General features: G+C 33.1%; 1 protein-coding gene across 1 annotated transcript; it reads right to left on the reverse strand.

Moving 5' to 3' along the window:
* Nucleotides 1-907: 907 nt before the first annotated feature.
* On the reverse strand, nucleotides 908-4,650 carry LOC144560808 (putative disease resistance protein RGA3). Its single transcript, XM_078310051.1, has 2 exons — nucleotides 1,200-4,650; nucleotides 908-1,080 (listed from the first exon to the last, which is right to left on the reverse strand). The coding sequence occupies exons 1-2, from the start codon at nucleotides 4,648-4,650 to the stop codon at nucleotides 1,076-1,078; spliced, it is 3,456 nt and encodes a 1,151-aa protein (XP_078166177.1). The 3' UTR covers nucleotides 908-1,075.
* Between the last annotated feature and the right edge of the window lie 10,281 nt (nucleotides 4,651-14,931).

The raw sequence follows: 14,931 nt of genomic DNA on the forward strand, positions 1-14,931 counted from the left end.
AAAAAATGCTTTAAGTTTGAATAATAAGATCTCAGAATTAAATTTTATAATTTTGATAATTGTCAAGATTGATAAGATAAATAGTTATCAAGTGGTCACTTCGTCTATAATGTATTTTTGTATTTGCAATTTTTTTTTGTTACAAATTTGAACAGTCAATTTTTTATTTAATTGTCATCTTTTATGGAGAACTCCAAGTTTTATATCTCAATATGCTGATTTCAAATCTGTGGATTCCAATGGTAGTCATAAAAACTAGTGTAGTTAAATAAATTAAAGAAGTTATTGCCAATCAAAGCCATGGACATCTACATGGCAGAAGTAACTTATAATTCTAATAAGGATAGCAAGAGTGTATGGGGCGGGGGGGGGGGGGGGGGGGGGGGGGGGGGGCACTTGCAAGCCTTCATCACTTGAGGGAGAGCACCAGGTCAGAGGGGAAGAGGAGAGCCCGGGTGGGGGGAGGAGGGAGGGGGAGGGGGGGGGGGGGGAGTGGCAATATGTTACGGACATACACTGATGTCCACCCAAATGGAGAAATATAAAATGCTCATGAGAAGCAATCACAACAAGTAATCAAACACAATGAAAATAAAATAATGACACAAGATTTTACGTGGAAACCCTTACGGGAAAAAACCACGGGAGCACGGCGCAAAATCACTATACTTGGAGTTCTTACAATTCAAGGATATTATCAAACTGATAACACTCTTTTTACAATTTCATACACATGTTGAGGGAAACTTCCTTGAGGGGAAAAAAGATCCTCCACATATCATTGATTGATTTAGTTAAGAACCTGGTAGTAAAATATTCAAAATTTAGAATAATTTAATTGGAAGAAAAATGTGAAATTGCTAAAATTTGCATGAACCAAAGAACTTTTGATTTCAAATTCATGAAAAATAAAAAATAGGACAAAAGAGAAAAGACCAAAAACTGAATTGATGTTCTTTTACCTAGCTTTGCTTGAAAGAGTTCTATTCTGTAACGAGTTCAATACCATGAACTTGAAGTTCCCTATTACCCAATCTCTCAGCTGAAATGTCCAACTGCATGAAGCACATGCCCATTACTCTGGAAATGAAAATTGCAAGAAACAACAAAAGATAAGCATTAGAAATTGAAGAGGGTATTGACTATAAGGGCTAATCCACTGATTCAAAATTGAAGAGAGAGATTATTATGGAACTTACCAGTAGCATCTGAAATTTGTGGCTTACGAATTGTAATGCCATCAATTTGGATTCCAGGAATGTGAGAGATAAATTGCCAGTCTTCACCTTGATTTTGTTGGCACCGTTGAACCAAATTTTGAGAGCAACCCATTAAGGTTAACTCCTGTAGGTATGGAGGCATGCTCTCTGAAAGATATTCAAGCTTAGTACATGATATCAACACCACCTTCTTGAGTGAGGAGAGCAGGGTCAAGCTGGATGGAAGGTGCTCAAACTCACAGTTGGAAAAGTGGATCTCTTTCAATGCGGTCAGCTCTTGAAACCATAAAATTTGGTGATTTGTAAATCGGGTTGATTCTGAATTTTTGAAATTCAAAACCCGGAGGGAAGGAAGATTTCCTAAAATTTGGTGGTACTCATGATGCAAAAGACTGTGGTCTGCTTCTATTTGGGTAAGTGATCGCAACCCTTCATCTCGATGCACTTGTAAACCCTTCCCTTTTTGTTGGTCCATTGTAGAATATGTGCTAAGAAGGTTTGAGCAGTTAACAAGTCTCAGACATTTAAGATGAGTAAGAGATTTCATATTTCCTTTGATTTTCAATTGCGAGCAATTCTCGAGATTTAGATCCTCCAACAACGGCATGTCAAGGGGGTCAAAAGAGACACTCATTGAAGAATTACACAATTTCAAGAGGGTAAGAGAGGATAGATGGAGAATGGATTTTTCAAGGGAAATCAGGCTGTCACATTCATTAATTGTCAATTCTTTGAGGGATGTGCCGAAAAAGTGAAGGGGTGCTTCATTTAGGGGTTTGTGGTTTGATAGAGTTAATTTAGAGAGACGAGGGAAAAAGTCTCTTGCTCGTGCATCAGTCCATTCTTGACAGTTGGGTAAGGTGTCCAAAACTAGTTCTTCTAAGAGCGGAAAAACTGTTTGCTTTTTTCCATACAAATGATAATTAATGAGTTTGATGGAATGAAAGTTCTGGATCTGAAGAAATTTCAAAGAGGGAAGTTCTCCAAGAGGTGGTAGGACTTCTACATTGGGACATGAAAATAGATATAGTGTATTTAGATTTAGGAAATCGCCTATTTTAATGATCCAATGTGGAAACTTTGAACCAACATAACTACCAATTTTTAGTTCTTTAATATCCTTATGGGGTTGTAGTTCTTCAAGTACCTCCATGTCTACATTGGATTTTCTGCGAAAACTGCTTGAATATATACAAATACTATCAAGATGTTTCTTGTTGACTAGATTTGCTAGCATGGCCTCATCTTTGTTTTTTATATTCTCAAAATTCTCAATTCTTATAGTCCCTCTGATCTCTCTCAAATTTCTCAGTTCCGTTATTTTGTGTCCCTCATTTTTTCCAACAACGAAAACACTAAGTTCTTGAAGGTTCGTTAGTTGACCTATACCAGAAATTTGGGCAATGGTTTCTTCATCAGCACACAAATGACGCAGATTAATTAATTTGTTTAAACCCCTTTGTAACTCTAGGAATTGGCATTTCTGAATATACAAAGCTTGAAGATGATAAAGGTCAATAGAAGAATGTGTTAAAGCTTCAATTCCTGTGGAAGATAGATCCAGGAAACGAAGATGTTGCAAGTTCCAAATGGAGGTTGGTGGTTTTAGTTCTTTTTCCATGCGCATGTAAGATAAATCAAGAACCCTAATGCTATCTAAATTAGAGAGTGCGCTGTTTATAGCAGTATACATTCCATCAACTTGACAGAACCCAAAGTATAAGAATGAGCGCAAATTTTTATGTGCTTGAATTTTCTTTATGACCTCGAAATTGTTGGAATCTACTGCTAAGTGCCGAACGCCCAAAGGAACTTCATCTAATCCCTCCCCAAGGTAGAAACATTCACCAGAAGAGACAATAACTGCCAAATCATGCATTAAGTCATGCATAACATAGCTGTTGTTATCCACTGCATGTTGAAAGAAGGACTTCTCAACCAAATCATCAAACCATTGTCTCCCAATATCTTCAAGTTTCATCACACCATTGACATCGGGTTGAATAAAATTTTGGGCTATCCACATATGGACTAACCTATCTTTTTCTATCAATGAGTTTCTAGGGAATATAGAACAGTAGGAAAAACATTGACGTAAACAAGGATCTAGTTGCTCATAACCAAGTCCAACAGATGGAAGGATTCGGGTTTTGCCCTCTGGTATATCCCACCATTCACTTTTCGAAATTTTCCTCCATCTTTCTTCATCTACATTAGATCTTAATATATTTCCAATAATTTTAGCTGCCAAGGGTAAACCGCGTAATTTTTCAGCTATTTTCTTTCCTATGGATTTTAAAATTATTCTTTTTTCCTCTGGCATCACAAGATTCCGAAAGGAAAATTGTTTAAATAATTTCCAAAATATACCCGAGTCTAATGCACTCAATGCTATGTGACCAAAGGTTCCTATCCTATTTGCAAATACCTGATTCTGAGTTGTTATGAGAATTACACTACCTGGGGCACCACGAGATAAGGTTGCGTAAAGGTAGTCCCATTGATATTCAATTTTTTCAAACATATCATCAAGGACAATTAGAAATTTGACTCCCCCAATGATCGAAGATAGGTTCTTAGAAATGTCCTCTAATGTGATCACATCTAGACGTAGATATCCTCCTAAAGATTGAATAATTTTACGCATCACCAAAACAACATTAACGTTGTAAGAAACAGAGATCCATGATTTTGATGCAAAAGTTTGTTGTACCTCAGGATTATTATAGACAGCTTGAGCGAGTGCTGTCTTGCCTACCCCACCCATCCCAACAATAGGAATAACGAAAACACCATTATAGTTATTATAGTTTTGCCCTCCTTTTTTGCTGGATTCTGAATCTGAACCTATTATAATTTCTAAAATCAGATTCAGTTCATCTTCTCTGCCATACAAACCCACCTCCTCTAATGTCTGGGAAATGGTTTCTCTTTGATCAGGAACACGGATATGTGATTCATTATTTTCATTCATGTTCACCAAGTTAACAAAATTTGTGATATCAGAAGAAAGTTGCTTCAGCTTGTCTACAACTTTCTTTAAGCTCTTGTAATTATCATCAAGAAAAAACACATTCCTGAGACCAGAAAGAGAAGAGGATGCAAGTTTACTAACCTTATTCTTGCCCTGTATTTTCTCCTTGATAGATCTGGCTTCCATGTTGTCCAGCACATCTTCGGCATCGTAAACAGTCTCTTTCAGAATCCTCAGCCAGGCTGCAAGATCTGGATTGTTGATGATTGTTCTTTTTTCAACCTCCTTGACTGTTGCTTGAGTGAGTACCAGTGTACAGGTCAAGGTCTCAATCATCCCTTGAGTGCCTTTGTGGATCTCAGAATATGCCCCAAGATACTTCTGTGCTTTTTCAACCACTCTCCGAATCACAGGGGATGCAAACCATCCCCCAACCAACAACTCTACTCCTGTCATTATGATTGAAATTTTCGGTATGAGCTCTTAGGTTTTCTGTTGTATATGGAGGATTGAGTTATCTTCGGTTGAGTGAATTTATAGGAGCCTTGGAGGTACATATAATGGGTTAGGTTCCCAAATACAATGGAATTTCTTATAAATAATTTTAGTACCAAAATGCAACTTGCCATAGAGTTGATGAAAATTAGTTAGAGGGATTCAACTTGCTATCTCCAGAAGATGACAAAAAGAGTTGAATTAATAGTAGTTCCATTTGGAAATTAATGTTTGTTTCTTATAATGAAAGTAAATTTGTTGAATTTTACGAGTGCTTTTGTATATCATAACTACAAGAGTTCATTTGTTTTTCTTTGTTTTTTTTTTCTTTCTAGATATGATTCTTGTTTTCTTTGCCATGAGCTCTCTTTGGTGTTAGTTGTTTTAACTCCCTTGGAATTATCTTCAAGCAAGGAAGTACTTGTCGACATGGAACTGCTTGTTGTCTGCACCGGGAGATCTGACTGCCGTAGTGATTTAAATCCCACCCGGAGTGGGCGGGCAAGCTCATTTTAGTGACTAACAAAGGTATCAGGGATTTGATGACATGTGATTGGCTCGATGTATAAATTCTGACTATTTTTTATTAACTAATTTAAACACTATTTACTCTATTCTAATGTATTAAATAATAATTTTCAGGTACATCGACTCTGTTTATCAATAGAGTGCTTGTGGTTTTATGGATCCTGGCAAAATTAATGAGGATGCTCTCCGGAAGCAATACAATACATTTGTGATGCGATGCTAAGTTAGTGGGAGAAGAAATTTATCCACGCACCATCTTTCCAGATGTTAGTTATATTTCTCACTTAAATTTATTGCTTTTATTTTTATAATCTATACATAAATTATAAAGATTGATGGTTATTACGTAAAACACAGAGAACACTGGGCATTGCACTTGATTTGGTAAACATAAGTGACAACAAACTTATCAGTCAAATTATTTATTTTAATTACTACCTATAAATGATTTATCAAGAGTTCATACCTTACGAGGAAAGTTGCAAACTGGGTGGGGGACCTAATTATCTATCGTTTGTACAACTTGGCAAAGATTCTTCATATTTTTTATGTATTTTCTAATTATAAATATTTTGGTAGAAGATTGGTTTACATCAATAGAAAACAGGAAAACAAGCCATAGCCCATAGAATCGATGGGACATCACTACCTACCAAGAATTAATTAGTCTGTAGCTGTAAACCTAGCAGATACATAATACGTTATCTAAACATGAAAGATCAAGTCTGAAAACCTAACATATAAAGCATGTAAAACTAACAGATAGAACCCAAAAAAACTTCAATATGGATCTCTCTTATTTGAAAAAGAAAACCGAATACAAAACATTTGCAATTTTAGATTTTCAAGATTTCACATAGATCCTGGGAAATATGATGAGATTGAACGGTGGAAAGAAAGAGTGGGGTGGGTGAGAAAGAAATGAAGTACAAAACATACCAAAACAAGCAAAGATTCTTCATTTTTTTTTTCCCAATTATAAATATTTTGTAGAAGACTGGTTTACGTCAATAGAAAGTATTGAACAAGCAAAACAGGGAATCTTCTCAATTATCAACTGGAATAATTTTATACTTTCTTGATGCAGGACTTGTAATTTGAGATTTATTATAACACTTGTGATATATATATTATTGTTATAAAATTACGTACAAATATATATTTTCATAAAAATTGCTATTTTTGATTTTGCAAATCTACACATCGTTAGCACCTCATATTCTTTTGATTGTGCAAATTATGCTAATTTGAAATTATAGTTTTCTTTATTCTGACATCATGTTTATATTATTTTAAATTTAGGAACTGCCAATAATAGTTTTGTCTTTAGAACACACAACATTTCATTACTTGACGGATGTCACTATTTCTATTTGTTCGTACTATTTTTTTTTTAAATGGGAACATGGATCCTAAAGAGTTTGCTAAAATTGGAGAAGCTTACACTACTTCAACATGAGGATTGTGTAAATTTGTTTTTTTTTTTTTTTCCAAAAAGTACTATTTTTCTCACCCCTAGTATTTTTAATTGCATAGTTTAGTGAAGATCTCATTAGTTATTAAGAATGAAGATATCCCGCATGATTTTCCAAGACGACGAATCCTGTTGGTTGCACCACACTAAGAAGAAATCTCGAGATGGTTAATGTGAAGTAATAGCAATTTGATCCTTTGATAGGGATATACAAAAACTTATGCTCAGTATAGGTGACGTGCGGAATTTTAGGAACTATAGAGTACAATCATTCAATTGTTTTAATTGAGTTACATAGCACACACAAAAGCTCGACATGTCTACTTATTGGGAGTTGTACTGGAAAGTTGTAGAATCGTATGCTTTCAATTACAGTTTAAATGCATGTGGTTCGCTGGTTTTTACTTTTATTTGGATACAATATTATTTGTTAAATAAAACCTTTTTTTATATTATACATATATGACTTGATTATGTTGAATATTGGTTGAATTGGATGTATTTTGAAACTGAAATATTATTTTCTATTTGTTAAATGAATATGAATGATTTTTATATGCTGCGATGTTGAATATTGGTTGAATTATTAATTGTATGTTTAATGGCTTGCAAATGTGGATGCTAGCTAATTGTAAATTGAATAACAAAAATCATACAACAAACCATGTACGGTGTCTGCAATCATACACGGATGCTTTGTAGATCTGACACAATTAGATTGTATTAATCGTGTATGTTAGTACTGTATAGACACAGTTCCGTAACTATGTATAATGTATTCGTTGACACTATTGTGTAACCGTGTGTCATTAGCTTTTCAAACCGTATGTAGTCGCGTTTTCTATACTAGTCTACTCTAGCAACTTCATGGACTAGTTGCAGAGGATTGATAAAGACATCCAATTAAACAAAAATCATTATTTTGCGTTGGGATTTATTTTACAACTTGCAAAATGTCCTATCAATAACTCAGACCTTTTAACTAAGCAAGTTGCATACGTGGGGGACCTACTACTTAAATCGACAGCCACAGCAAGTACTAAGTCAAAGATTCTTAATATTTTTTTTTGTATATATAGATATTTTTCAGACATGTTATTTACTCTAAATTAGTTTTTTTCTTCTTGCTCCAGCATCTTCTTGGACTTTGTATCTTTTTTAAGAATCTTACCATGACAGACTCTTTCTTATCGGATTGAATTTTTTAATCACGTATGATGACATTGTCGGGCAGAGAAATGATGATCAACACTAGTAAATTCAATTATATATGCATTACTCATGAAAAAGATAATTCAACTTAACAGAGGAAAAGGAGGAAATAAAATCAATTAAAGTAAAAGAAGTTCTTTATACTTCAATATAATCTGTTTTTTTTTTATAGTTAGCAGCGAATCACCGCCAATAGATATATTAATAGAAAAAAAGTTCAAATACATAAGATTGGCAGTCAAATGATGAAACCAATCACACACCATACAAACATAAAACAAGCTCCCAAAAAAGTAGAAGCTAAAAAAAGAAAAAAAAAAACCACAAAAACCTCACTTTACCTTCAGAAATTTAACTACAAAAATATGCCACTATCTGCAAGAGTAAAAAGTGACTATTGTCGAAGATACACTGAAAAAATTGTTATTTTGAATGTAAATATATTACCGACATGAGTATCCTCAAAGATAGTACGGTAAAAAAATATTTTTATTTTTGTGGACAGTGACATATTTTTTGTAATGTAAACAAAATCATTATTTTGCGTTGGGATTTATTTTACTACTTGCAAAATGTCCTATCAATAATTCAGACCTTATAACTAAACAAGTTGCACACTTGGGGGGCCTACTAACATCGATAGCCACGCTAAGTCAAAGATTCTTAATATGTTTTATCTTGCATAGATACTTTTCAGACATGTTAGTTTCTCTAAATTAGTATTTTTTTTTCTTGCTCGAGCATCTTCTTGGACTTTGTATCTTTTTAAGAATTTATTTTATTATGTATTACTCATAAAAAAGATAATTCAACTTAACAGAGGAAAAGGAGGAAATAAACTCAATTAAAGTGAAAAAAAGTTCGTAATACTTCAATAGCATCTGTTACAATATGCAATTAACATACTTTACCTCAAAAAGTTTCTTAACAATTAACACAACTAATCAACTGTCAATTACGTATTTTTACTACTACGAAAATACAATTAATAATCTCCTACACAATAGACGTCTCAAAACACGAAAAGACTAACTATTGTTATTCACCTAATTAAAATTAAGGTTCTAATTAAAGAGCGATTCTCGCATCATCGTGAGAAGGTTAAGAAAAAAAAAACTATCGCAAATAGCGCAGTTATAGCAATAGCTATTGTACATAGTTTTTTTTTTCCAAAATTATTTTATATAATTCTAATAATTATCAATATTATCTAAAGTCTCCTAGAGCAATAAGTAACACCAAATTAATTAAGAAATTATAATATTTATATTGAACCAATACAAAATTCAAATTTCTATTCAAAATATCCCAGTAATATCATAACTATTTATCTTTTTTTTTTATTCAAAATAACCTAAGTATCATGACATACACTAATAAACTAATTATCTTTTTTCTATTTAAAATAACCTAAGCATCATGTCATAAATTATCTATATTTTTCGATTTAGAAGAAAAAGCAATATGGTCCTCAAAATATTAGTTCTTAAAAAGAAATTTTCAATTTGGACATTGAAATAAAAACCTATATAGCATAGCAGGCGCTATTTGAGCTACATGCTATGTGCTATAGCGGACCGCTATTATTGCTATAGCGGGCTGCTATTATCGCTATAGCGGTCGTAGCTGAAATAGTGCATTTTTACCCCATAGGTTACCATTTAATGTCTGAAAACGCTATAGAGTCGCTATAGCAAACTATTTAGAACACTGCCCAAAATAGAGTAAACATGGTCATAAATTCTTCATACGAGGTCCAATTAATGTTATTCAAAGTTCTACGGAAAGCTGGAAACATGCTCTACAACTACATGTAAAATATTATGGCAAAACTAGAATGAAACTTGGTCAAAATGGCGTGATAATTATGTGAATTTTTTTAAGATTCATGTCATTAATAAGTTAGGTGTTAGTTTGAGTGGGTTTTTAATGTGGTTAAAGAGTGTTTGAATTCTCTTCTATTTTGGGAGTTTCTAGCTAAGGTCTTTCGCGTGTTTCTAAATAGTATTTAAGAGTATTTTGGAAATAGGAAAAATAGTTGGAGAAGAGTTAATGATTATGTGACTTTTGAATGGTATTGTAAGGCTATAAAAGAAACCAAAACTGAAATTGTAAGGGAGCTATTGAGTTATTTACGAATTTTATCATTTGAGTTGAGTTTATCTCCTCTTGTTCTCTGTTAATTAAGTTGAGCTTTGCTCCTCTTGAGTAATGTTTCATTGAACTAGCTAGTGTGTCCCTATGAATCTTCTTGACTTGACCATGCCACTTTCAATTAAATTGCATATCTAGTGCCCTCCGCACTTGAAATGTAGCTCCAGACGCTCAACATCAGTAAGCCTACCAAGGAGAGTAGTCATCTCCTTAAAGGAAGCCTTCATCGAAATTTCACAAGATATGTTTAAGAAGGGTAAAGAGGTCGTTTTGACAGTACTCACCTCCGTACCGCCTCCTTAATTAGGCTCGATCATCTCTATGATTATGCCAAGTATCAGGTTAGACAAGTTGCTTATGAAGTATGGATCAGCATTCATTGTTATCTAAGAGAAAAAAGGAGAGATTTGACAGAGGTTTCAAAGAAAAGAGACAAAAGTTATGTCATTAGACGAAAGCTTAAGAGAGAGTGAAGTGAAGGGAGAAGAGAGACGAGTGAGAAAAAAATGATATGATGTGAAGGAGGTGAGAATTAAAGACCAACTCGAAGAGGTGTGAAAAACCATAAAATCCCAAGGACAATTTCTACACGGTTTGAAGGAAAAACACCATGTAGAATGCACCATATTCAACAGTTTATAACAAAAACAGTGTATAATTTTCAAAAGAGGCGCTATAAACTGAAAACCCTAATTCACATGGATTACACACAATTATTTATAATGAATCTTGTATGATTTTGTATTTTTTTTTCTTCAAAAAATTGTTGATATCCATGTTAGTTAGCCATTAAAGAATCATAAAAGAAGCTTCATGCATATTTGAAAAAAATTTATACAAATAGATTTGAACAAATTTAAACAAATTTAAGAAACAATAAATGTCATAAATTAAAATATGTTGGTTATAGAATTGATGAGTAAAAACGAAGAGGAAAATAGTCATTTGTAAATTTGAGCAACTAAATATTGATCTAAACCCATTTCGTAGTTGGCATTTGTGGCTCTTGAGCCCCTTTGATTTGCAATGGTGTAAAATAATTAATCTCAAAAGCCAAATACGAATAAGGACAGCGGTCAACTATTAATTAAGTACTTTTAATTTAATTTGCGGAATGACGTGTCATTCACTTCCCCCAGGCCAAACTATTCATGATATATATATGATCTGACTAGGGGTGTCAATGACACCCGTTTACCCGTTTACCCTACCCATATCGTATTCGATAAGACGGGTATGGGTAAGGTTTTTTTTTCGTTAGTCTATTGGGTATGGGTATGGATAAAGATTTTTTTTCGTTAGATAAACGGGTATGGGTACGGGTAAAGGTTATTTCGTACCCGTTGGGTAATGGGTAATTATATGAAATATATTATATATAAATATATCAATATTATATCCAATTTATTTTTATTTTTTCTTTTCATATTGTTGTATGCCTGTATCAACGCTAGAGACATATATATCAACGAATTCATTTTCTTGTTTTCTTCCTTATTCATCGTTCTTGCCTTTTTCTCAATTCTACAAATAAAAATATTCCATGTTTCAAAGAAAATATTTCCTCACCTTATTTTCTGGCAATAATGTATTGTTTGGTATAAATAAGTAATCCATTAATGTCAGCTCAGGTGTTAGCGTCTGAATTTTGCATTACATGTCAGCTTTCTCAAGGTTATACTATGAATATATATATTTAATAATTGAATGAGATGGAATGAAATGTTAGAAGAAATAATGTAACAAATGACAAAATTGACCATATGCTGTCCAAACCATTATATTGGTATTTTCGTTATTCGCCCACTACCGTTTCGTTATCCGTTAATCATAACGGGTATGGGTAGGGTAGGGTAAGACAAATTCTTAACGGGTATGGGTAGGGTATGGGTAAGGTCAATTCTTAGTGGGTATGGGTATGAAAATGGTTCCACCCTCCCCATATCGTACCCATTGACACCCCTAGATCTGACATTCTCCTTTACGGGTGTAAAACAATCAAACAATTCACATGTAAAGTCAAGATTTAGCTCATCATTAATTTGTTTCGGACGTCATTATGGTAACATCGAAACACATAGAGGAATTTTTTTCATAAACCATAATTAATAAATAGATTTTTACTAAACCAGCACGATTACTTTTTTTTTTTTTCAAAAACCACAAAAACCGAATTGCCAATTCGGTCTATCAGTTTTTTTTTTCCAGACCGAATTGCCAATTCGGTCTAGTCCTTTTTTTCAATTTTTTGTGTGGCCGATCGTGTGATTTTTTTTTTGTCTAGACCAAATGGGGGTTTTGATCTTGGTTATTTTTTTTCCTCTTGACCGAATGGCTATTTCGGTCTCTTCCTTTTTTTCCCTCCAGACCGAAATGGCTATTCGGTCTCCTTGTTATTTTTCAATGCTTGGATCCCCTCCAACTCGTAGAGCAGTATTCATTATTCAACTGTTATTTTAGTGCAGTATAGTTGTAGACAATCCGAAACCTTTTTCCTGCATCGTATAGCGAGTCTTATGTCAATTGTCAAGGGTGTGTATAACAAATAGTTAATGTTATTGAATGTAAAGTTTAGTTTACATATATGCATCATTGCTCGGAGATTTCGAATCAAATAAATTCGAACATATTCGAATCGAATCTGATTAAATTCGAATTCGAAATTGAATTAATTTCGAATCGAACTGGTTTGAATTAATTTCAAACCGAATTTATTTCGAATCAAATTTTTTTTGAACTTTTGCGAATCAAACTCGAATTGAATCACGAACTACGAATTTTTTATGCACGTACCCCTACTCCCAACGTCCAACAGAAATAAAATTCTTCTTCTCTATCATTTCCACCATTTTCAGCTGAAAATCAAGCTCCATCAAAATATTGTGTTTTTATAGATCGGTCTCTTCATTGTGTTGGTAGCTTTCATTTAAAGATTGTAGTAAGTTTTTTTTTTCAATTACAGTCATAAGGTTGTAAAATTAAAAATTAGTTACTAAAATGGCTAAATTTAATCGCTTTGGATGGTATGGATTTGTTATCTTAGATTTTACAATGTCAATGAGTTTTGTTTACAATTTGTATGTAGTAGTGTTAAGGTATGCATTTGATCACTCTGTAAAATTGCGAAATACAAAATTTTAGTATCTTTTTATTTGTTTCTTTTGATATGTTTAGGTTTTGGAAAAAATTGCACCAGACCGAATCCTCATTTAGGTCTCCATGAAAATGGGATCTTCTGTGGCCGCAGTTGTGAAAAAGTGAAAAAAGGGCTAGACCGAATTGATAATTCGGTCTGGAAAAAAAAACTGAGAGACCGAATTGGCAATTCGGTTTTTATGGTTTTTGGAAAAAAAAAAAGTAATCATGCTGGTTTAGTAAAAATCTATTTATTAATTATGGTTTATGAAATTTAATGAGGACGCACTGCTGACAACCACCAAGGAAACAATAAAATACATTTGTGCACAAGGAAACAATAAAATACATTTGTGATGCGATGCTATGTCGGAGGGTGAAGAAATTTATCCTTGCACAATACTTCCAGATGTTAGTTATATCTATTATTTCAATTTATTGCTTTTATTTTATTTATCTTATCCGTACATAAATTATAAAAATGGATTGTTATTACAAGAAACGTAGAGAACACTGGGTATTGCACTTGGTTTGGCCTCGTGCAATACGGTGATCGTAATGGATCCAAATAATATAATACAGATAAAACATCACCGATGTACGAGTTACATCGGGGGAGGGGGTTTATAGGTAGATGATGGTGTTGTACGGTTTCCCTCGTGGTCAGATTAATTAGCTGTGTAATTTACGTTTAGGGAAAGCAGGTAGCCCTGGTACCTTGTAACAAATTTTATTATTTTTGTAATACAAATCGTTTGGCTATACGCCACTAATTAACCTTCAACAAAAAAAAAAAAAAAAAAAAAAAAAAACTACTGTTCTTCATCCCATATAGAGTAAACATAAGTTACATCAAACTTATCAATCAAATTTTATTTTAATTACTACATATCAAATTATTTATCAAGAGTTCACACCTTACGAAGAAAGTTGCAAACTAGGCGGGGGGACCTAACCAATCATGATCAGTCCAACTTGGCAAAGATTCTTCATCTTTTTGTATTTTTTCAATTATAAATATTTGGTATAAGACTAATTTACATCAATAGAAAACATCAACTAGCAAAACAAGCCATAGGATCGATGGGACATTACTACCTATCAAGAACTAAATCTATAGGTTTTAACCTAGCGGATACATATGTAAACTTAAAAGTTCAAGTCTGAAAAATTAACTTATAAAACATTCCAACTTAACAGATAGAATCTAAAAGTATTATAGATCTCATTTTTTTTTTTAAAAAGACTTTCGTAATTTTTAGATTTGTAAAATTTCTCATAGATCGTCAGAAATATGATGAGATTTAACGGTGAATAGAAAGAGGGGTGAGTGAGAAAGAAATGAAATACCAAACATATCAAAAAAAGAAAATTCAACTTCGTCAAAAGAAAGATACAGAAGTTTAAAGGACGCGTAGTTTTCCTTTAATTTTAATTACTACCTTTCAATTATATATTTATCAAGAGTTCATACCTCATAAGAAAAATGCAAACTGGGTGGGGGACCTAACCTATCGTCAGTACAACTTGGCAAATATTTTTTTTTTCCAATTACAAATATTTTGTAGAAGACTGGTTTACGTCAATAGAAAATATGAACAAGAAAAACAAGGAATCTTCTCAATTATCAACTGGAATAATTTTTTTTTGAAAGTTAGTAGCTTTAAATGCCTACTAATAATATCATTGATAAAAAAAAATAGACTTACAACGAGTCAAATGACCCTCCTCCTTAGATC

This window comes from Carex rostrata, chromosome 10 (genome assembly GCF_964058835.1).
Source record: "Carex rostrata chromosome 10, lpCarRost1.2, whole genome shotgun sequence".
In the NCBI taxonomy this organism is placed as follows: Eukaryota; Viridiplantae; Streptophyta; class Magnoliopsida; order Poales; family Cyperaceae; genus Carex; species Carex rostrata.